The 24,109-nt window shown below is 42.6% G+C and overlaps 1 protein-coding gene across 1 annotated transcript; it reads right to left on the bottom strand.

Moving 5' to 3' along the window:
- Positions 1-14,106: 14,106 nt before the first annotated feature.
- On the bottom strand, positions 14,107-21,343 carry LOC148873741 (phosphoenolpyruvate carboxylase, housekeeping isozyme-like). Its single transcript, XM_088963582.1, has 10 exons — positions 20,978-21,343; positions 19,990-20,381; positions 19,717-19,801; positions 18,113-18,335; positions 17,604-17,707; positions 17,369-17,456; positions 16,868-17,022; positions 15,210-16,208; positions 14,737-15,123; positions 14,107-14,640 (listed from the first exon to the last, which is right to left on the bottom strand). The coding sequence occupies exons 1-10, from the start codon at positions 21,140-21,142 to the stop codon at positions 14,344-14,346; spliced, it is 2,895 nt and encodes a 964-aa protein (XP_088819708.1). The 5' UTR covers positions 21,143-21,343; the 3' UTR covers positions 14,107-14,343.
- Positions 21,344-24,109: the final 2,766 nt, after the last annotated feature.

Raw genomic sequence — 24,109 nt, 5'->3', positions numbered from 1 at the left:
CAAAAATACTTGGAATAAAGTATCTAAGAAGAGAAAATGAGGGTTAATGCCTTAATGAGAGGGACTTTAATGAAACAGAAATTAATAGTGCTTTAAATTACATTTTTACCCACATAATTAAAGAGGGACTAAATTTATAATATGGGTGTTTTAGTAAAGAAAAATCTACATAGCTCATTTATTTAATGTGCCTTAAATATAAGATTTATGAAAAGAAATGGGAGTTAATACCTTAAATATAGGATTTAGTGATGAAGAGTATAATGAATTTAATAATAATAGTAGTTCAAAATTTCAAATTATGCCTTTTGGCCTCTTAATAAAAGGAGACTAGGTTTAAAAAATAAGGGTATTTTAATAAAAAATTCCAGAATCTAGACCTCATTCACACTTTTAATAGTGGTATAAATTTCTAAACCTTGTATTTGTATTATACATAATTAATATATTTGTTTTTTATATTAAATTATTAATATTTTATTATTTTGTTAATATTAGGATTTATGGGTTTTTTATTTTTTGGTCAGGAGTTCTTGACTTCTTGACAGTCTTTGGAATGGGAATCCCATTCACAAAGGAGGAGCCTGGAATGGCCATTCCCCAATATAGGAGAATCCCATTCTACAAAAAATGAAAATCGGAATCTCATTCTGACCAAACAAACGGTTGAAACTGAAATGAATCATTCCGATTCTAGACCCCTATTCCAAGGAGTCAAACAGACCCGAAGCCTAAGAACTTTTGCTAACTTTGTGTTCCTCTTTTGTTTTAATATCAAACCAAATATAGCCCTTAAAGTTTTATTTTCAAGTTTCTGACATAGAACCAGAAAAGAATAGTCTTCTTTTAGGTTGTAAAAAGGATATACTTTCAATAATCTACCAAATGAATTGCATGGCAAGAGTTTGGAACTTTAGGTGGGCTGGATTCATAGATATGGATCTAATCAGTGCTGTCAAACGAATGCCAAAAGAAAATAAAAATAAAATCAGTGCTGTCAAACTTGGATCAGACCGGACGGTTGAACCAATAAACTAGTGACCTATTGGGGCTCTGGTTTTGGACAGTTTTATTGGTTAAACGATCTGACTACATTGGTTAAATTGGTAAAACCCTTTTATTATTGACACTTCCAAGAGTCTTCAACTTATGGCCCTTAAAAAAAAAAGAAAAAGGAAAATACAATAACTCCATCCATTTTTTTTTTTTAAATCTAATATTTGACAATTCCTTTTTGTTGTACGTAGGATTCAAATCTAACTTAATTGGATCATTATCATCATCCTCCAAGCCTTATTCGGTTATATGAATTCTGTTTTGCCAATCCATTCTATTTAAAGTCAAATTTAGCTAGCTTAATTGAATACAATTTCAAACTACACTGTTATATTGTTAAAAGCCCTAAATTTATTCAGTTCCATTACAAAGTAGCACATATACCTACAGATAGATTTTGTAGGGAGCACTTGGTGCATAGACCAATGTTTTAAAAACCAATCCGGAGGCCAAACTGTTTTTACCTCTGAATCGTAGGTCAAGTTGAATGGTTCACACTGTGTCATGTCATCGCATATATATATATATATATACACACACACACACACACACACACGTATGTATGTATATATATGTATAAATATATATTTTAGCAATAAATAATATATAAATATGTTTTTGGTATATTATATGTATTATTTTATATTTAAATCATGTTTTTAATTTTTTTATTTATAAAAATATTAAAAATTACAATTTGAGGCCAAAAAGAGTTTTTTTTAATGAAAATAGCTGGGCAAGAAGCCTACGACACCTTAGGATACATAGATCTTGAAAAGTTATCCAAAATAAAAAATTCACCCCAATCAGACATTGGAGTACAAAGTTATACCCTCCAAAGTTTTTATGCATTGAATATACAACCTACAACCTGGGCACTAGATTATGGGTTAACAGTCCAACCGACCGAATCAAATGATTTTTGACTAAATCAACGGCTTTTAATCATCAGATGGATTTTAATTAAACCTGACCTGAAATCTTGACCATGTGACGGTTTAAACAGTTTAACCAACCGGGTCAACAGCGGATTAAAAACATTGGCATAAACAACTTGATTAGGAAGCCAATCTGCCAGGTCGGTCCTTAGGTGGGCAATCCAGAGTGATGGAATTGGTAATAGAAAACGGGTATTTGATGAAAAAAAGAAAAAGGTGAGCCTTCTCTCTTTCATCATAAGGTCTCTTTTATGATAAAGTTATCGTCATAGATTTTAGCGAAAAAAGAACCGTCATTTTGCCTTGTAGTACAGGTTTCTATATGTGGCTAAAATGTAAAATCTCCGCAAAATTAAGGGCGGATGAGAGGTTGCCCACTTGCTCTATCCACCCAACAGTCAGGACAACTCAATTTAATGTAGTGGAGCTGTGACTTTGACCTCAATGACATCGATCCCTGTAACGGCAATAGGAACGACCCTGACATTTGGCTGGCAATCTAACATACCCAAACCCTATCCAGTCCCATTTATATATACTATATGTTTGATAATTGATACCATATTTGTTTTCTGAAAAAGTATTGCTTCATCCGTATCGTATAAGTGTTTTGATTTAAGCAGAAACAGTCAGTTATGTGAAAATGACTTTTGTCAGAAACATCTTTTTTAAGGTTTCTTGCTCTTAACAATAAACAAATATGCATTTATTCATATTTTTTTATTTGTCAAGTAAATAATAAGATAATGACCATTTTATTCATAAAAACTCATAATTAAAAGGAATATTTTTGTACCATTCAAGTGTTGACAACTTTTTCTAAGGTGAAAAAGTTATTTACCTACCATAAACCCATAAAAATTAATTTTTCCTAATCCCCACTTAAATATGAAAAAAGAACATAAATTTCTTAGTAAAAAAGAACCATAATCCCATTCAACAACTTCCCATCTCCAAATAACAAAAAGGAACGCTCCCTAACAAGCAAATAAAAATGGCTTGGTAATTGGGATATATTCACTATAAATCAATGCCAATAAAAATGGCTTAAGTTGATGAAGTCTAGTTCCTAGACGAAAGGTAACATTGGATGTACCGAGCTAAGAAATTCATAATTCATAGCTCCACAGAACATGAAGGACTATTGTTGTCGGTCAAAATGGGGCAAGGGCAATCGCTTCCGATCCGAGGCGTGGTCGAGTAGTCCAAGGATTAAAGTGGCCGAGGGCTGGTAGGCTAGTCCTGCGAGGAGCAAAGGAGGGAGAATGTCAGAGGCCCCGAGTTGGTAACCGAGGCGAAGACTCCGATAGTCAAGTTAATATGGTACAATGCGAGGTGGATGAGGCTTGAGGTGGAAACACTTAGACGAGGCCACAAAGGAAATTAGGAGTTCTTAAGTCCAAGTTCTTGATTCCAGATGTTTACTTTGAGAAGGTTGCCTCCTATTTATTTCTTGATGTCGCCTAGAGTTAGGTGGGCTCGAACGGTTAGGATGCGGTCCGTATGCGGGGGGCATGGTCATCCGAGGTTGCCAAGTGCACCCGCGCCACTAGTTTTGGGTTGCACACTGACCTCTGCTCCGCACACGCCTTGATGGGGCCCGCTCTGAGCGCTACCGTCAGACACATGTAAGCCTACTATTGGTCAAGGCCATGTGCGCCTACATCATTTGCCTCTCGCTCTTGAGGTCATGGTGGAGGTCTGAGTTGAAGACCTCGACTTCGACTGAAGAGAGTGCGCTACTTGTATTGGGAACGAAAATGACGTTGCTTGCGGTGGCTTTGACTTGACCTTTGTTCTTTTCTCTGAGGGGTACCGTGGAGGATTCTATTGTCTAGAGGCCTTGGCTTCGGCTTCGGCGTTTGTGCCAAATAAAGACAAGAGGGGTCCTCGTCCCCTGTCCTACTTAATGCTGGTTCTCAAGTGAGGCCATGCGAGGCGTTGGCCTCGGCTGAGGACGTAGGGGGTGTAATACTTGGAGGTAGGAGGTTGTGACTTAGCCACGTGTTGAATAGGTCTCGCTATTGGCGATCTATAACCCATGAGGGAGATAGATTTCAGTGACGGGCATAGACCATGCATGTCATGGGTTCTCGATCTAGCAGATCTGGGCCGTGTTCACGACGGATCGTAGCATCACACCCATAGGAGAGACGGGAGTGAAGCAGGCCAGGTCACACATTCTCCGGTTCGACATCGCTAGTCGAATCGACAGACGCGGTGAGGAGACCGGTAGGCTTACCCGGTGTTGCTTTGTCTCCCTGAGGTAAGCAACACGTGTCGGTTGCAGGATAGGACCATAAAGGCGGTCGTTCCATAGCTGTTGGATTGAAGGCGATTTGGGCCATCCATTTTCCTTTAAATAGGGGCCTTAGTTGTGCTTTCTCCGACCATTTGCTTCCAAGTGTCTTGCCTTCGAGTGACCTTTGCTCGGCTTTAGGTAAACAACCCCTTCTGCACCCATGTCTTACTTAGACTCTGGCCCATAATGCTATGAACTCCCAGACGTCTTGGGAGTGAGCTCCTTCTGAAGCCCATCAACTGCTAGTTGTAGTGGAGGCGCACTGAGTGGACCTGAGGTCCCATCCTCGAGGCCTAAGGACGAGGTGCTGAGGGAGAGGACTGCCCCGGTAGGTGCCGAGTGCAGCTGAAGGGGCGATGAATCTCCTCATGAGAGCACCGGATCTATGAGGCTAAGGGGTCTCTGGGGTCACTCATCATGGTCGAGGGCGAGGAAGTTCCTGAGCCTAGCCCGAGGATGGTGGCTGAGTACATGTTCCGAGGGTGAACATAGGGGGCCTGTCATGCTTGGAGCAAGATAGAATTCTTGACTTCGAGCAAGTAAAGGCCTTAGCTAGGAAATATTATATCACTCGGTTCTATAGGCTTAGGGTTCTAGACACCGATGATCGGCCGTGGACTCTGGAGGAGGGGAAAATTTGTGTTTACCAACACTTCCTGGAGTTTGGCCTTAGATTTCCCCTCCATCCTCTGATCCCCGAACTATTGAGGTTGTTTAGTATATCGATCAGCCAACTTGCCCCCAATGCCCTTAGGACCATCCTTACTATGTTGGTGGTGGCTCACCTTCAGGATGTGGAGTTGACCAAGAAGATTTTCCATGCCATGTTTGTGCCAAGGCCACACCCTCAAGAGGGTGGTATATACTACTTTCAATCTAGGAGAGGTCGACCAATGGACCATCTCCTGCCCAGAGGTTGGTCCTTTAGGTCGGGCTGGGGGGAGATGTACTTGGCCGTCGAGAAGCCCATGCCTTTCCTTCGGGATGATGAAGCTGTAGTGGTGACCCACATTCTCGCGTTGGGGACGATCTGAGCTAAGCCCCTAGTGGAGGAGGAGCTTCCCTTAGTTTTTATTGGGCTTACTCCTGCATGCCTTGGTAGGAGAAGTCCTACTTTCGGCTTTTAATACATTGGTCTTTCATTTTTTCTTGAAGGTACTGACTCTCATTTCGCTTTCTTGAAGAGATGTTGGTCAACGCAAAGAGGTTGCTGTTGGAGAGGACCCAAGCCAAGAAGAGGGCGCCAAGCGAGGGTGCGTCAGGGAGGCAAATGCCGAGGGGGCCTGCGCTTGCTGAGAGGACACCTTGGCCTCAGGCCCTTGCTGGCGTAGGGGCCGACGAGGGGAGACAACCATGAGAGACTAACCAGAAGAGGCCAATTGATGTGCCTCAACCCCCTTTGGGGAAGAGGTTGGTGCACAAGGATTGCCCAATTGAGGGCGGTTTGCGAGGGAGAGAGGCCATTGTTATGTTGAGGGGGCCTCCGGCCAAGGGGCCTGTGACGGGCCTTCTTTTGCCCCCCGTTCTTCCTCAGGGCCACGGGAAGAGGGGGAGTTGGTTGCGTGGCGGATGTTCCACCCCTAGTGGCCCGCCCGAGAGGGGGATTCCCTTGACACTGTGGAGATCGGGAGAGCCCTGGTTAAGGGAATGATCCTGCAACGGTATCGGCTCACCATGATGAACGGGAACCCCCTCAACCTCCGGGACCAAGGCTTGGACCATGTGGCTGAGGTATGCTCTTCTTTCTTTGTCGCTTATCTAGTAGGTGGTCTTTTTTCTCTTCTTAGCTTTAACTTGCTGACAAGGGTGCTTTTGTTGCAGGTCTGCCGCTACTTCGTTGGCTTGGGTGACCGAGTCTGGCTCCTTGATCACTTGAAGAAGGTCAATGATAAAAAGGAAAGGCTCGAGGTGCGGGTAGCCGAGGCCAAGAGCATATGGTATGCTGCCACCTTGGCTTTGGACGAGGAGAAGCAGGTCCAGAAGACGCTGGACGATGACCTCAAGGTGTAGAAGGCTCGCACAACCGAGCTTTAGGAGGCCTAAAGGAAGTCAAAGCTAGAGTGTATTAGGCTTGAGGAGGCCTTGGTGGCAGCTTGGGCACAAGTGGTGGAGGCTGAGTTGAAGGCTAAAGATGTCGCCATCATCTGGAAGACGACAGAGGAGTACTGGCGCTGCATCGGCCGATTCTTATCTGTAGGGGATTGAGGACACTAAGCTGAAGGTGTTGAGGTTGATTCCCGACTTCCTTGTGGACGAGCTGAAGGTTCTCGGGGATGTTGAAGCCCTCTCGACTGAGGACCTCATCCCTCCTGCTGCCGAGGACCCCATCGTCCCTACTGTTGAGGATTTTGTCGCTCCTACCAGCTATCGCCAAGGGTGATGCATAGGTGGCTCTTCTCCTACTCTTTCCTTGTTTTGGATCTACTTGTATTTTTGTTTGATGCTTTTTGTAAAGGGCTCGACCTCCCCATCCGAGGCCTTATTTTTGTAAGTGTTGGAAGTGAATACTTAACGAAATAGACTTTTTGCATGTCTTGTGCCTTTGTTGCTTTTGTCTTCTTCTTTTTTTTTTTCCGTTTTTGCATAGGAGTCTATGCCCCCTTCCGAGAGGTCAAAAGTAGCAAAAGATCACCATCCGAAGTGTTTGCCACTTAGTCGTTCGCCGAGGAAGTTGAGTTAAAAGGGTTCGACCAAGGTCGAGCTATATCGCCGAGGTGCTCGGGGCCCCTTCCCTCGGCGGAGAGGAAAGGGAGTTACAATTAGCTCTCTTGGCCTGCTCTTTGTCTTCCCTTAGGATTTGGTTGGGTGAGGTTGAGGTGAGCTGCCGAGGTGCTCGGGGTTGTACCCCACCTAACCTTTTCTATGCTAAGTGTGTGAAACCGAGGTGGCTTGTTGCCACCGAGGGGTCGAGGTGAGGAGTATACCTTGGCTGACTTGGCTTACCTTTCTTTGAGAGTGCCCCGAGGGGGATCCTTCAGATGACCTGATGACCTGGGCTACCGAGGCGCGCTTAACCGAGCTCACCACGCTCTTCTTTCTTGGCGAAATACTTATGTTATTTTTTAGTTTGTTTGTTCGTTACAAGCCGGGGTTGTTGGCTGACGCTTGTGACTGAGGTCCTTGTCTTTTCCTGCCTTAGCGCGAAGGCGAGGTGGACGTATGGCTCGTAAAGAGCTGTGTGTTTGACTACTGTTCAGTTCGAGTGTGTAGCCTTGGAGGAGGTTGTAGACACTGATTGGTCATGTGGCTAAGGGGTCCTGGCTACTTGGCAAAAATAGGAACTTGTACACTAAGAAATTGAGCCGGGAGGGAAGGAACTTTGCATTTGTATTCACTGTTCAACCAATAGGGAGTACATCCATTAGTAATACATTCGGAGGTTTTTTGAGTTCCATGTCCGAGGGACTGGTCTTTCATTTAGATGCTCGAGTGGAAATGTGCTAGGGCTGACAACTTGTTTGATTCTGTAGGGACCTTCCCAGTTGGGACCGAGCTTGCCTACATTGGGCACGGGTACCATGACTTTTCTGAGGATGAGGCCTCGTTCTCTATAATGTCATTCTTTCACCCTTGAGTTATAGTAGCGAGCTACTCTCTGCTAGTAGGCAGCTACTCTGATCTGTGCCTATTGTTGGACATTTTCTAATAGATCCGGATTGGTTCTGAGTTCTTCATCATTTTCGACTTCACTGTACGCTTCGGTTTGAAGCGTCGGCTAGCTGATCTCTATTGGAATGATGGCCTCTATGCCATAAGTTAAATTGAACAGGGTTTCTCCTATGGCTATTTGAGGTGTCATTCAGTAAGCTCACAATATGCTGTTCAGCTCGTTAGCCCAAAGGCCTTTGGCTCTGTCAAGTCTAGTTTTTAGCCCTTCTAGGATAGTCCTGTTGGTGACCTCAACTAGGCCATTAGTGTAGGGATAGCCCACCGAGGTGTACTACTGCTTGATGCCAAGGGAGGCATACCATTCTTAGAACCTTGCATTGTAGAATTGCTTCCCGTTGTTAGTGAGTAACATGTCGAGAAGGCTGAAGCAGTAGATGATGTTTTTCCAAAAGAAATTTTGTATCATTCTGGCCCTGATGGTAGCTAGGGGCTTGACTTTGACCCATTTGGTGAAGTAGTCAATGATGACGATGATGTACTTTCTATTTCTAGTAGCTCGAGGGAAGGGGCTGAAGAGGTTCATGCCCCACTTGGCAAAGGGCCAAGGGATGCTGAGGGACGACAGGGTTGTCGCTGGCTAGTGAGAGATGTTGGAGTGTGTCTGGCATCGATCGCATTTCTGTCCCAGCTCGGCTGCATCCTTCTGAACTGTCGGCCAGAAGTACCCTTGCCTTAGTGCTTTTTGGGCCAAGGCTCTACCTCCAAGGTGGTTTTCATAGATGCCTTCGTGGATCTCTCAAAGCATGTACTCGCCCTCCTCTTGGCGGAGCATCGGAGGTAGGGCAAGGTAAAAGAGATTCGATACAGCTTCCCTTCGGGCAAAGTGTAGTGGGTGACTTGCCGTTAGATTTGTCTGGCCTGGTTTTTGTTGTTCGGTAGCTACTCGATCAGGAGGAAAGCAATGATAGGACCCATCCAGGACAGTTTGGCCTGTACTGGGAGAACTAGAACTTTTCAATGGAGGGGCGAGCTAACTTTTCCACGCGGACAGTCGAGGGTTATGTCGGAGGTGCTTGCCAATTTCGATAGGGCATCATCTCTCATGTTATCGGATCGCTGAACTTGTTGTAGGGAGAAGTGTTGGAAGTGGCTGGCGAGCTATTGCACCTTGGCTAGGTATTTGGCCATGCTCTGCTTCCTAACTTCGTACTCATCGTTGACTTGGTTCACCACCAATTAGGAGTCATTGAAGACCTCAATATGCTGGGAGCTAAGGTCTTTTGCGAGCTGTAGTCCAACAAGGAGGGCTTCATACTCGGCTTCATTGTTGGATGCCGAGAAGTCGAACCTCAACGTGTATTCTACTTCGGTGTTGTATAGGGTGAAGAGTATGAGGCCGGCTCCACTTCCCTTAGAGTTGGACGATCCATCAACAAATAACTTCCAGGTAGGTTGGGCTCCTTTGGCCGTCCGAGGCCTTTCTTCCTCTTCTACTTCCGATATGTGGCGAGGGGCTTGACTGAAGGTGCACTCTGCCACGAAGTTAGCCAAGGCTTGTGCTTTGATTGCAGGTCTTGGATGGTACTGAAGGTCGAACTCAGACAGTTCGACAACCCACTTGATCAGTCGCGCTGAGGCCTCTGGCAAGAACGGCTTTATGGGGTTGGTTGGTCAGGACCGTAATGGTGTGGGCTGGGAAATATGGCATGAGCTTCCTGGTTGAGATCACGAGGGCGAAGGCTAGTTTTTCTACCTCGGGATACCGGGTCTCAGCGTTACAGCGGACCTTGCTGACATAGTAAATCAATTTCTGCACTCCATCTTCTTTGATCAATATCGAGCTAATGGCCTCATCCCCAGTAGAGAGGTATAGGTACAACACGTCTCCTGGGAGTAGCTGAGTGAGGAGGGGAGGTTAGGCAAAGTAGGACTTCAGTTCTTCAAAGGCGTGTTGGCACTCTTCCGTCCATTGGAAGTCCTTTAATTTCTCGATGGCCCGGAAGAAGGGTGAACAGCGGTAGACTAACTTCGACATGAAGTGGCTGAGGGCAGCTACTCAGCCAGTAAGCCTTTGAGTCTCCTTGATCGACCGAGGTGGTGTCACTTCCATTATAGCTTGGATTTTCTCTAGGTTGGACTCTATACCTCGTTATGTGACGACGAAGCCTAGGAACTTGCCTGATGTGACACCGAAGGTACACTTGCTAGGATTGAGCTTCATGTTATATCTTTGCAAGGTATCAAAGGTCTCGATTAGGTTTGATCGGTTTTTAGTCTCTTCACCATCATATCGTCAACATAGGCTTCGACATTTCTCCCCATCTAGTGCTTGAAAATTTTGTTTACGAGGCACTAGTAAGTAACCTCGACATTCTTGAGGCCAAAGGGCATGGCCTTGTAATAGTACGTGTTGTGCTCGGTGATGAATGGGGTTTTCTCTTCGTCTTTGGGGTGCATCTTGATCTGGTTATATCCGGAGAAGGCATCCATGAAACTAAGTAGCTCATACCCTGTAGTGGCATCGACGAGGTGGTCTATCCTCAACAAAGGAAAATTGTCTTTGGGATAAGATCGGTTAAGGTCTTTAAAGTCAATACTCAATAAAGATTTGCGATTTCCTTTTAGCTTTCTTCACCATAACCACACTAGACAACCAGTTAGGGTAATGTACCTCTCGGATGAAGCCAGCATCAAGTACCTTGTCAACTTCCTCTCATATAGCCTTCCATCGCTTCGGTGCAAAGTTCATCTTTTTGTATCGAACTGGCCTAGAGCTTGGGTCCACGCTAAGCCTGTGAGTAATGACCGAAGTGTCAATTCTGGGCATGTTAGTGGAAGACCAAGCAAAGACGTTGGAATTGGTTCTGAGGAAACTTACCAATTCGGATAGGCTCTCTAGGGGAAGGTTGGACTCAACATAGACTATTTTCTCGACTTCCTTGTTCTTACCTTTCAATGCTGCCACGTTGTGCTCGGTGGAGAATTTGAAGGCAAGGTGGTAGGAGGAGATGGCTGCCTTGAGTGCGTGGAGGGTTGGCCTCCCGGATATGGCGTTGTAAAGGGAGTCGATCCTCACGACTAGGAACTCATTCATCCTCGTCACCTGTCGAGGTTTTGTCCTTACCGTGACTGGCAGGGTGATTCTTCCCTTCGATCTAATCACATTCCCGGAGAAGCCGACGAGCGGCATGTTGGTGGGCTAGAGGCAATTGGACGCCAATTTCATTCTCTTAAATTCATCATAGAAGAGGATGTTGGTCGAGGAACCACTATCCACCAATATCCTCTTCACCATAAAATTTACGATGATAGATACCATAGGTGCGTTGTCATGAGGGACTGTGATCTCCTTTAGATCCTTGTCTGTGAACGCAAGGGCTTCACTCTGCTTCTACTTCTTGGGGGTTGGCCTCTCGATGTTCAACTACCTGGCGTAGACCTTGCAGGCCGAGACCGAGGCTCCACCCAAGGCTGTGCCCCCGATGATGACATCTATGATGCCAAATAACCATTGTTGCTGCTACTACTGTGAGGATGAGGCACCAACCTCACCCCTAGTTACTTACTACTTTAGATGGCCGTGGTGGATGAGGGACTCGATTTCATTTTTTAACTCATAGCAGTCCTCGGTGTCGTGGTTAGTGCCACAGTGATACTTGCAGTACTTCTTTGGGTTTCCCCTCTTAGGGTTCCTCTTCATCTTCTCTAGCCACTTCATGTACTCCTCTTTGCCTACTTGCATGAGAATCTGTGTTCGGGTTTAGTTGAGTGGCGTATACTTGCTATAAGACAGAGCCAAGGTCGGCGGCTTCTTGTTGTTCTTGCTGATGTTGTTGTTGTTGTTGTTGCGACCATCCTCCATTTCTTCTCTTGTTCTCCGGGCCTCTATGATGGAGGTTGACCTCTCCTTCCTAGCGATCGCCGGCCGAGGCCTCATTGGTGGCGATGTACTTCTAAGCCTTTTTCAAGAATTCCGCCTTGGACTTTGGTGGGGTCTTGTTTACCGAGTACTTGAGGGCCGACTTGGCAGGAGGTTGTTGATGCAGTGTGCATGGAGTTGAGGTCCCAAACCTTGAATTCTTCCTTCTTGAAGCGGTCAATTAGGACCTCGGGCTCTCACTATGCTTCTGTCGAACGGCCATGAGCAAGACGACACTCTTCTGGCATCTCCTGTTCTAATGAAATGGGCGAGGAAGAGGTTGGTGAACTGTTCCAATGAACCGATAAACCAAGGTGGGAGCCCAGAGAACCATCGGCAGGCTGCCCCGTTGAAGGTTGCCTGGAAAGTTCGGCACGTCAAGGCGTCAGAATATCCATAGAGGAGAATGAGCACCTTGAAGCTTTCTAGGTGGTCATCGGGGTCTAATGTTTCATCGTACATCTCGAGCCTGGGCGCCTTGAAGTGTGATGGGAGAGGCTCGGCAATGATGTCTAAGGTGAAGGCATCCCATCTTGACTAGCCGAGGCTTTGGCTCGACTCTCTCTGACTTAGCGGAGCTCGTCCTTGATGGCGTCGAGCTGCACCTGCAGGTTAACAATTCTTTGGTTGAGGGGGGCTTGAGCCCCGTCCTGGTTCTCTCAAACTTGGTAAGGGTCAGCCCAGATCCCCGAGTATTCTGATGCGGTCGCATGCCCATTTCTTCTAGCCCGCCTATTGTTCATGAGGTCTTATAGGTCCGAGACGCACGAGGGAGAGGCACGACTTCAGTCCTCGGCCTTCGGAGGGTGGCTGTGGTGGCCCGATTACCCGCCTTCGTCCCAAGAGTTCTCTTGTCGGCGGCGGTGGTGATGTTCCTGGTCTCGACAATGATCCCGACTTTGTGTAGATTCTTCCTCTCTTCATCTAGGGGGTCAGGAGGTCCCTGACGACTAGCTGGTGTTCTGGTTGCTGTCAGACTCTAAGGGATTGGCCCTGATGTATCCGATTGGGCTGATGGCTAACGGGTCCGAAGATGCACATTTGCCATGGTGCCCTAGGCTTCCAGCGGGGTGGTTACCCTAAGGGCGGCCTCCCGTTAGGCGCCTCACCTTGTCTAGCCTCTACGCGAGGTTGTCGAGCCGGTCTAGGACCGCTTGAAACTGGTCTGTCGTGACCATGTTTTAAGTGTTCCTTGTATTTCTTGCCATGTTGGCTGAAGCTTAAAAGTTAATTCTTTAGGAGTCTTAGAGCGTAAGTTTAATTGAGGGAAGTCTTAGCAACGCTCCCACAGATGACACCAATTGTTACCGGTCATAACAGGCTGAGGGCAACACTATCAATTCGCTTCCGAGCCGAGGCGTGGTCAAGTAGTCCAAGGCCTGGAGTGACTGAGGGCTGGTAGGCTAGTCCTGCGAGGAGCAAAGGAGAGAGAACGTCAGAGGCCTGGGGTTGGTACCCGAGGCGAAGACTCCGACGGTCAATTTAGTATTGTGCAATGCGAGGTGGACGAGGCCTGAGGTGGAAACACTCAAACGAGGCCACAAAGGAAATTAGGAGTTCTTAAGTCCAAGTTCTTGATTCCAGATGTTTACCTTGAGACGGTTGCCCCCTATTTATACTTGAGGTCGCTTGGAGGTTGGTGGGCTAAGTGCGACCATGTCACTAGTTTTGGGTTGCATGCCGACTTATGCTCTGCACGCACCCTGATTGGGCCCGCTCTGAGCACCGCCGTCAGACACATGTAAGCCCACTACTGGTCAAGGCCATGTGCGCCTACATCAACTACCGGCAACTGTTCTATTTTGGGTCATGAAATTCAGAAATCTGTCGGTCACCAAGCGGAATTCTTGCAGCATGGTCTTCTTTCATGACTCATCTCGATGTTTATGATGTTCTTTTGGGTTCATTTATCCATCCTTAGGAGATTTCAGTGTTAAATAATTAAGCTCTATTTCCATTCTTTAGTTAGTAAAAGCAAAAGCAAGACATTGCTCCACCGACGACTACCTTAAATTAAGCGAGGCTTGAAAAGTTAAAACTCGGTTCAGTTGTTTCTATAACTGGGAAGATGGCTCCAAGGATACATCTCAAGTAAGAAAGCTCTGAATCCGGGAACGCCACTCAGCTCAAGATTTCAATGGTGTTAAATATTGATGCCAATACAAACCTTTCCATCTGATTCAGCTATTCAGATAACATTTGAACCTAAGGACTGGTTATCTAAAGTTTTCTAGCAGTGCAGAGCCAAAAGAAAAGATAAAAGGGAGTTGGCGAACCAGAAAAACACAAGAAAAGATGGATATATATTTGCATTAAAGCAAAAATTCAGTTTTATTTCTCATATGGCAATATTTGAGCCGCTATGCCTATGTTTTTATTATACAGCTGCAGCTAAAGCTCCAGTCCAAAAGCGTGCCCAACTTCTTCCCCTTGGGCTATATTATAAAGATAAACAGGATGTAGCTCTTGCAATGTTTCAATGAAAATGCCTTATATGAGAAATACAAAACAACCATGCATCAACCAGTGTTCTGCATGCCTGCTGCAATACCCTTCATGGTCAAGATTAGGGTATCCTCCAGGCCAGGAGCATATTCACTAGTTGGGTTTAACTTCACTAGCTCATTAGCTGGCTTGCTTGATTCTGTGATCTCCTTTGACAGGTGTGGCCTCACCTTCACATCGTAGCTTGGCTCACGGATACGCTTCAGCGTATAGGCCTGGCATGCATTCAGGGTTGTGATGTATGAATCACGGAGGCGGAGTCTCTGTTTCAGGTATGGATCACCTTCAAGAAGATCCTTGTGACCAGCAACCTGCATGCAGAAACAGAGAGAGTCAGTTAACATATAATCTCCAACAACTCATGATTTTATTAGAAGGCAAGGGAAAAAGAACAGGAAAACATATACCTTCAGGAGAAGTTTCTTGGTTTCTTCATAATTGGCCCTCAAACGCTCTCCAAAAGGCCTTAGATCTTCTGAGACTAGAAGCTTGTCATACAAAGCAGCGATGCCAGGGTCTCCCTTAGCGAACACCATCTCAATCAAATCAAGGGTGACCCTAAAGAAAGGCCATTTATTGTACATCTCCTGCAGCATATTGATATTCCGGATGTCCTTCTCAATGGCATGCTTGAATGCTGCACCAAATCCAAGCCACACTGGGAGATGAAACCTTGTTTGGGTCCATGCAAATATCCATGGGATTGCACGGAGTGATTCAATCCCCCCACTTGGTTTTCGCTTGGATGGACGGCTACCAATGTTCATACGACCGTACTCTAGCTCCGGAGTAGCCTGGAATCAATGGGCAAAAGATTTAAATCTCCACAAGTGTTAGTCTAAAGATGACAAGAAAATGCATGTGTTTTCAGAATGCTTACACGGCGGAAGTATTCTACAAATCGGGACTCCTGGAAGACAATCGAACGGTATTCCTTTGTAGCAATGATGGCAATCTCATCCATGAGCGCACGCCATTCTGGCCTTGGTGAGACTGGGGGGTGCATCCCATGCTCCAGTGTAGCAGCTGTGAAACGCTGGAGTGTTCTAAAACACAAGTGCTCCTCTCCAAAAGACTGTTCAATTACTTCACCCTGAACTGTCACCCGGAGAGACCCATGAATTGTGTCTGGTGGCTGAGATAATATAGCAAGGTGTGTGGGACCACCTCCCCTTCCAACAGTCCCACCTCGCCCATGGAACATTGTTAGCTTCACTCCATATTGTTTTGCAACCTTTACTAGTTCCTCTTGAGTCTTATACAACTGCCAAGCTGCAGAGAGACGCCCAGCATCCTTCCCAGAATCCGAGTACCCAATCATAACTTCCTGTTTCCCATTGATCCTATTTCTATACCAGTCTATTGAGAAGAGTCTAGCCACAGCAGCAGGAGCAGCCTCAAGATCACCAAGCTTTTCAAACAATGGTACAACTCTCAGTGGCTTCTTCACACGGCATTCACGCTGTAGGAGCTCAACTGCAAGCACATCTGATGGTGCAGTTGCCATTGAGATGATGTATGCCCCAAAGTTGTCTGGAGGCAGTTCTGCTATGACATGCAAGGTGTCCAACACATCAGCAATTTCTTCAGTTTTTGGAAGATCAGGACCAAACAATGGACGCTTCCCACTCAGTTCAGACAACAGCCATTCCTGACGGCGGTCCTCAGACCATTCCCGGTAGGATCCAATGCCCAAATGTTTTGTAATGGCATCTATGACATCAGTGTGCCTATCTGATTCTTGTCTGATATCAAGCCTCACAAGTGACAATCCAAATGTAGAGACTTGCCGTAAGAAATCAAGAAGGCTTCCATCGGCAATTGGTCGATCACCACAAGCACAGAGTGATCTATAACAGAGTTCAAGAGGTTCCAAGAACTACACGAGACAAAAAGAAAAGATAGGCACACTTAGAACTTGATATTGACAGCAGAAAGACATAATAACAGAGTTATTTCTGAGTTGACACAATATCAGGACTTTTGTAACAGACAAGAGTATCTTTTTATCAATAACCAGTCGGAACAACTTTATCAAGGAAGAATTAGAAGAAGTACAGATAGTACATCCCTAGTTAAAAGGCAAAAGATACCCCTTTTTTAATGATAAAATATAAAAATTAATACATGGTATGTTTTTATTGAAATGTGTACTCCACAATACTGGTGTTATAAGAACAAGATGTGCCCAACTCAGAATTTTTGTTATTACTTTTTGTTTTTGGAAACCATGACAAGGAACTACTGTTTGAAAAGCATCATGAAAATTTTAAGTTAGAAGGCAAATAGATTTTCTTTATTTTTTTACTAACTAGTTTCTTTGAATTCTATCTAGAAAGTTTCTTTAGTAGCAAATGTACTTGTGCTTGTTCAATATACAAGATTGTCCTAGAACCCAATAAATGATGAAATTGAGGTACATTTGTCGCTGTATCAATAAATAAAGAGGTGTATTTTTATACCTAACAATAACATAATGACAGCTTATTTCATAACTTCAACAAGACAAATTAGTTAAGTCGGTGAGATGGGAGAGACCTGTTCAATATTGGTATAAGTTGCCTCCTCAGGAATGTCAGACATTCCACTGGCTAATAAATGACGAGAACGTTCACGTGTACTATACAATTTATCCCTCACATCACTGAGAATAACACGATAGGGCTCATTTGGAGGAACCTGTTTCCAGAATTCTGCATCCAGAAAAAGATAGAAGAGCAATTAAAGCCTAACAAATGGATCACCAAGCAAGAAAACTGTTTAAATGGAATATTTCCTCCTTTGTGATGAATAAAATTTCTGTTTGAAGGAAAAATGTTTACTTGATTAAGTTGTCAGGAAATAGATATGTTTTAGAATATTCTTTAAAAAATATATGGTTTTAGAATGTTACACAGAAAACAAGCTTAAATTTTGGCAGTTTTTGGTGATTCAATATTTCTGACTCAACCCTTCCAAGTTAGATGTGCTCTTGTTCTATGTTTAAATTTTAATGCAGATGTGAATCAAAAATGAATCCCACCACCACCAATTAGATACCTATATAATGTTTTGCATCTTTCTTTGAGGACCTATGGAGTTGATCTGCACGGGCACGAAGCTCGTCACTGCAACGCCACATGGACAACTACAAGAAAGCAATAATAGAAGTAAATTAGAATAGGCAAAGAACAGAAGAATGCACCATGCAACAGCTTTCCCATAAAGGATAAATGCTTATGTGCTGTGCACAAGGCAGAATGATGAGCAAGAGTGAACACAAACTTTTTGATACCTCAAACATAAGATCCTCTATCTGTGAATAGTACAAGTTAGCAGCCATCATTCTTGCCAATAAGCATACATCCCTTGTAACTTCAGGAGTTACCCTTGGATTTCCTACATTCCATAATAAAAATGTTAATTAACTAAACAGAGTATTATTGTATCATGTCTTCATTAACCTCAACGTAACTACTAATTGAGAGGTAAAATTGTAAGGAAACTCAATTGTTTTGAAATTTCTGCCCAATAAAATGAAACATAATAACTATAATTAACAGAAGCACAATAAGCATCATGGTAAATGAATATTTTTCTTCTTGACGTATTTGATGCATTCATAACATAAATGAAAACATGAGAGTAACTATAACCCCATCCTACCCCTCAGATAAATTCAATGTGAACTTCCTTTAGCTAATAAAAATAAACTATTCAACAGAGAACTATATATTTCAACTATTAAGATAATGCATGAAAGAACCTGATTATCAAATTATTGACTGTGGAAAAGAAATATACCATCACGGTCCCCACCCATCCAAGAAGAGAACTGAATGAGAGGGGCATTGTAAGGAACACGCTCATTTATCCCAATGTTCTTCAAAGCAGTGTCTACACGCCGTAGGAATTTTGGGATACCCTTCCAGATTGTCTCATGGAAGTAGCTCATTCCTGCCCTCATTTCATCTTGTGGAGTTGGAGGAGTCCTCCGTATCTCATCCGTACGAAATGCAGCTTGAATCTGCAGAAAAATGAGAAAGAATTCAAAACAGATATATAGAAAAGCAAATATATAGTGCTTCTAATTCAAGTATGCATTTGCCATCTTTTGAAAAATTCTGAATGTATGACATTTCATACTCAAAACAAAATGGCTACACACTTATTATTAAAGCCCTGTTTTTCTTTTACATCATTAGGTGGCAAAAAACATTTCGGAATGGTACATACTTGTGTCATAGGATTCTGGTTTGGATAGTCAGCTAAAACAAAAGGAAATGGACAGAGCGATTTTTTTTTTAAGTAAGCTTTCAGCATTTAATAAAGGAAAAGCCATATTGCTTCTGGTATATGAACCTTAACTTAAAGAAAAGTAGTTAACACTATGGCACAGATCTTAATATAGCAACATATAACCTTCTATTGCATAAATATAAAAGAGATTAAAAAACTTAAATTTGGAGAAACTATGCAATCAGTGACCATTGATAAAAGAGTTGGTCATCTAAACCAAGGATGAAATACAAATGAAATCATTGAATAGTAGCTCTTTGAGTTCGTGATAGCAGTACTTTGAATATTGCTGTATCAGACAATAAGATTCATATCAAATCTTTGCAGCCAAAGGTACAATGAACCATGACTCTAAGAAACTGAAATGAAGAAGAAGAATCTATGAAAGGAAAGATTATTATAATACTAATACAAGTACATTATAAATAAAATTAGGTTATGTGATAATAACCATGTAGCTATGCTAGAGAAACAAGACCAAATAGGAGCCTTAGATGCCACAAGATATTCTGTTGAGGATGGTACTTAAATAGCAAATGAAGAATAAAAACATGATCCTCTGATATCACTCCCAGAATATTCTCTAATTCCACATGGGAGATGAAGACATATCAGTCATCTCCTTGAATTAAGGAGAGGATTGAAACATTTCATGGAATATCTGAGCAGAGACATCCCCGCATACTCAATCCTCACCTTGCACTCAAGAAGAGGACCAATATGTTTTCATCTCCTGTGTGATATCAGAGAGTACTATCAGGGAATGATATCAAACGATCTCAACTAGGGTGGGCTCAGGTTGAACATTTACTAAAATTTGAAGAGGCCCAGGCAAATGCAGTTTAAACTCTTAAAATTGGATATCTGACTTGCACACTTTGGAAAAGAAAGTTAGTTATCAGTACTTTAGAGATATTTTATTGACAAGGCTAAATTGAAGAATATAAACAAAGAAGGGAAATGAGAAAATATTGAAGTAAAAAACTGGTGTGGTAACTCAGGTTGATATTTCACTAAAAAAACCATTCAGAAAGGTTAAGAGATATTGGAACCAAGAGTCTAACAGCATTGAAAAGAAAATATCATCATATTGTCAGCTATTGCTTTACCTCTCTCTGTAGAGCCTCATCAAGCTCCTGTTTATCATCAGGAGTAATGTCTTTGGCATTCAACTGTGCTAAGCAGTTCCTTATCCTGAGATCAGAAGGAAGAAATTGATACATAATGTCAGAAAAGCAAGGAATAGAAAGAATATAAGCAGAAGACAGTGTAACATCCTCTGAATAGAAGGAATATAAGCAGAACACACACAAAGTCTCTTTATGACCTTTTTTCTGTCATTAAAATGTTAACAAAAAGAAATATTAAAGAGAGGTGAAAACCTTGCATGCTTCTGGAGCAAGGATCTACGAACTGATTGAGTAGGATGTGCAGTGAGGACCAGATCCACTGTCTGATTCTTCAGGGCATCGAAGACTTCTTCTGGAGACTTCTTTAGCTGCACAACAAGTCTCTTCAGAGTCTCCTCAATGTCTGATTCAGTTGTTGCATTGCTCTCATCATGAAAATCACCCTTTTTCTGCCTGGTTCTCCGTCTGTAAGCGATCTGAACCTCCTCAGCCAGATTGGCTAAGTTAAGCATGTGTGAGAATGCTTTCGTAAGAACAATGGAATCCCCTGCATCCAGACTTGTCAAAACTTTTCCAAGCTCATCCAGCTTCTGAGGATCATGGTTCCGTTCATACTCGGCAGAAAGCTCATAAACCTCTTGAACCTATAGAACATATATGACACAGCTAAAGTCAAACTAAAAGGCATAACAGCATGTAAAAACACAGAACGTAGTAATACACAATATGACAGGAAAGCTTTTCATAAACTACCAACTAGATTAGTCCCATAAGAACTTGTTTATATGACAGAAGAGAACAGCGACAAGAATTTATTAACCAGTTTTTCTATCTATCATCAACGTATTCACATGCTATGCCGCGAGTATTACTGCATCACGAACAAATAAATTTGCATAAACTCTAACACTACTAAACTACTTGGAAGAGCAGATTCTCATGAACCCATCCACATAAACCAATTACAAATCGAGACAATAAGATGAATATCAATCTTGTGCCTTTTTGTTCCACGATTTCCATAATGGGTATTCCTCAAAATCAAATAATAAGTCAATTTAAGCACAAAGAAAAGCAAAAAAATAAAAAAATAAAATAAAATCAAAACTCGAGTGCACACAGAGATGGGTATCCACTAAATTGCCGTGTTCCATTGATTGAGTATGGAGTTCAATCCAGATCCGAATTGAACCAAAAGCTCCCTCTAAACAAATAAAACTAAGGAGACGAAGAAGATTACCGTTTCCTTTAGATCTTCCCCATGTAAATCCTGAAGGATGTCGAGGAAGCGATCCAGAAGCAGCGCATCGTACTCAACCAGTTTGTCATCTTCGGAGACCTTCCCAGGAACCAAGAGTCTAAGCTGAGCGTCGATCGACGCCAGCTTCTCTAAGTTACGAGCCATAACTTCGTTCTCTGCCTCTCTCTCCTTCTTTGTCAATTCCTCTCTCACTCACTCCTGTTATCGATCAAAAACGAAAACTGCCGCTCACCCTTCACAGGAAAAGTTATCAACGCACGAGAACTACGCCCCTCTCAACCGAAAAGAGATCAAAGCCTGCCAAAGCGAACCAGGAGTCACACCCTTAAATATCCAGCACCAACACCCAGTCACCCACTTCGTTTTAGGACACAGATTAGAAAAGGGAACAAAATATGCTTTGAGTTGAGATAGAGCCAATTGAATCGACAATATGCCACACAAATAAAAAGAAAAAAAAAATAAATAATAAATTAGGACAAAAATGTAACCCAATGAGAATCAAAATAATATATGAAAAGCAGTTGGGGGGTTAAACTGTAAACAGAAAGATGATGAATGGGTTATGGCTATATGGGTGGCTCATAGGTGAAGATACCTATTGATCGATAACAAAGATGATTAGAAAGACCAGTTCACCTCACGAAAAGGTTTAATCTTTGAGGTGAATCATGTGATCTAATTCTCTCTATCGGTTCCCTATTTATAGGAAAAAAATGTGGAGACAACTGAAAGTTGGAACTTAGGAAAATTATTGTTCTTTGATATTTTTTTTGAAGGCCTATTGTTCTTTGATATTACTCTCTCTCTCTCTTTCTCTCTATCGGTTCCCTATTTATAGGAAAAAAATGTGGAGACAACTGAAAGTTGGAACTTAAGAAAATTATTGTTCTTTGATATTTTTTTTGAAGGCCTATTGTTATTTGATATTACTCTCTCTCTCTTTCTCTCTATCGGTTCCCTATTTATAGGAAAAAAATGTGGAGACAACTGAAAGTTGGAACTTAGGAAAATTATTGTTCTTTGATATTACTCTCTCTCTCTTTCTCTCTCTCTCACTTCTTAGTATTCATTTGGGGAGTCCGAATATCCTATAAATTTCTCTATACGATCTATGAGACTGACACACGTCAATGCCAATACGGGTTGAAAGATTTGTACGTTTGAACAATTTAACCAGCATGAAATACCACCACACGGTTAATATAAAAGATGTCTCATTTAAAGTAAAATTTATAATGGAGAAGTACAGATTTGTCCAATACAGATTTCTGATTTTCATTGCATAATTATAAAATATTCAAAAGATCAACAATCTACATTTTATGTATCAACGCCCGTCAGTGAATTAGCATCAATTTTGAACTGGCACTTACCTTGACAGTACTTTAAGCCTACAAATTCTAGTTCTGGGTTGATTGGTCATTCTCTCAATTTATAAAACAAAAGAAAATAGCGACAATGACAAATTTGTGTGTTTTTTACTGGTTAACTGACTCTCCAGTACTAAAATTATAGAAGGTTTCTCCCAAGATGATATTGCCAGGAATTTAGGAACTTATGATAGATAACTAGAGTTTTAATCTTGAAAACATGATCAAGCTAATAAAGGGGAGAAGAAAAAATGGAAAGCAAGGCAGGAGAACAGAGCATTTAGAGAGAGAGAGAGGAGACCCATCTCTCTCTCTCTTCTTCTTCTTCTTCTCCCAACACCCCTTTGCGCATGTTTTTCTCTCTTTTATCCATCCAATCTTCATCTTCTGCAATTATTCCGTATGTGTGATAAAAATTATGTTATCCTCGGATTTCAGTTTATCAATGCTGTGATGATAGCCTTCTACACACTCACATTTCATAAGCATCACCCGGAACTTACCACTAACTCCCTCTTTTTTTGTTTCAATGTATTTTTAATTTTAAAAATTTTGGAAAACATAGAAATGAAAGTAATTTCATGCTGATTAAATTGTTCGCACGTACAAATCTTTCATTCATGTTTGTCGTTGTACATGAAAATGTATAGGATATCGGGACTCTCATTTGGGGTAGAAGATATTAATTTGGGTAGAAAAGAGAAGGAAATCTACAGCAATCTCTGCCTAAAATCTCTGCTCAATATGGGGTAAATCTGTCTCGATTGAAGATACCAACAGGGGCCCTGGACTCCTGAGTCCACGGTCATAATTCAGGGACCACCATCACCGTCCATGAGGAATTACCTCACATCTGGGGCCCATATATTGTTTATCATGGGCCCTGACCCATTTGTCTAGAGATGTTCAGTGGCAATTAGGTTAGGGCTTAGAACATAAGAGATATAATAGATATTGGCTTATGGCTTAGCTCTGGAATCTTTACCAGAAAAAAAGTGGTCCAATCCATCTAGAATTGCCTTGTGGACCGGGCTGCTTTTTTAGTCCAAATAAATATAGATTAAAATTGCCTTGTAACTTAAATAGAAGAAAGCAAGGCGGAGTGAAGTCAGCTTTAGGCAACATATAGTAGTATATACTTGGAGGGGTGGGTGCTGTTTAGGTCTCAGAATTGAATACGGCTTTTTGGAAAGAATACAATGAATCATGTTGAGTTCATTGGAACAAGGTTGCACGCATGCAGTGTCTGGTCTCAGCTGGAATCACTAATTCATGGCTTCATGGTCCCCTCCTATTATGTAGATCAAAAAATAAAAAAAAATGAAGTCAATACACTTGATGCTTACTTACAATCATTCAGTTGAGTATACTAATTCTTGGAGAAAGCAGAGAGCTTACCTTAGCAGTTAGTATCTGTAGTTCAATTTTGATTGGTGAATCCGAAATCATCTTGGGCCTTTCCATTGTCAGTAGATATGTATGGGTGATGGTGGGGGAACATCTCTTCTGGGTATATTCCCATGCAAGAGATGGCCCACTAAATGAATGGCCCAGATTAGTAAGTAGTTTTGGTGGAGTTGTGAAGTAAGCAAAAGCTGTCTGGACTATGGAAGGATGGCGACCCATGTTTGTGAATGGGCACTGGTGGGTACAAATTTTTGTTACTACTTACTAGGTTGTAACATTTTGGACTCAAGCCCAAGACTTTTCTGGGTTGTTTCACATGGGTTGTCGTTCC

Source organism: Nelumbo lutea, chromosome 1, assembly GCF_056320005.1.
Source record: "Nelumbo lutea isolate HS-2025 chromosome 1, American lotus-T2T, whole genome shotgun sequence".
Lineage (NCBI taxonomy): Eukaryota > Viridiplantae > Streptophyta > Magnoliopsida > Proteales > Nelumbonaceae > Nelumbo > Nelumbo lutea.
This window is presented reverse-complemented; position numbering and strand designations above follow the sequence as displayed.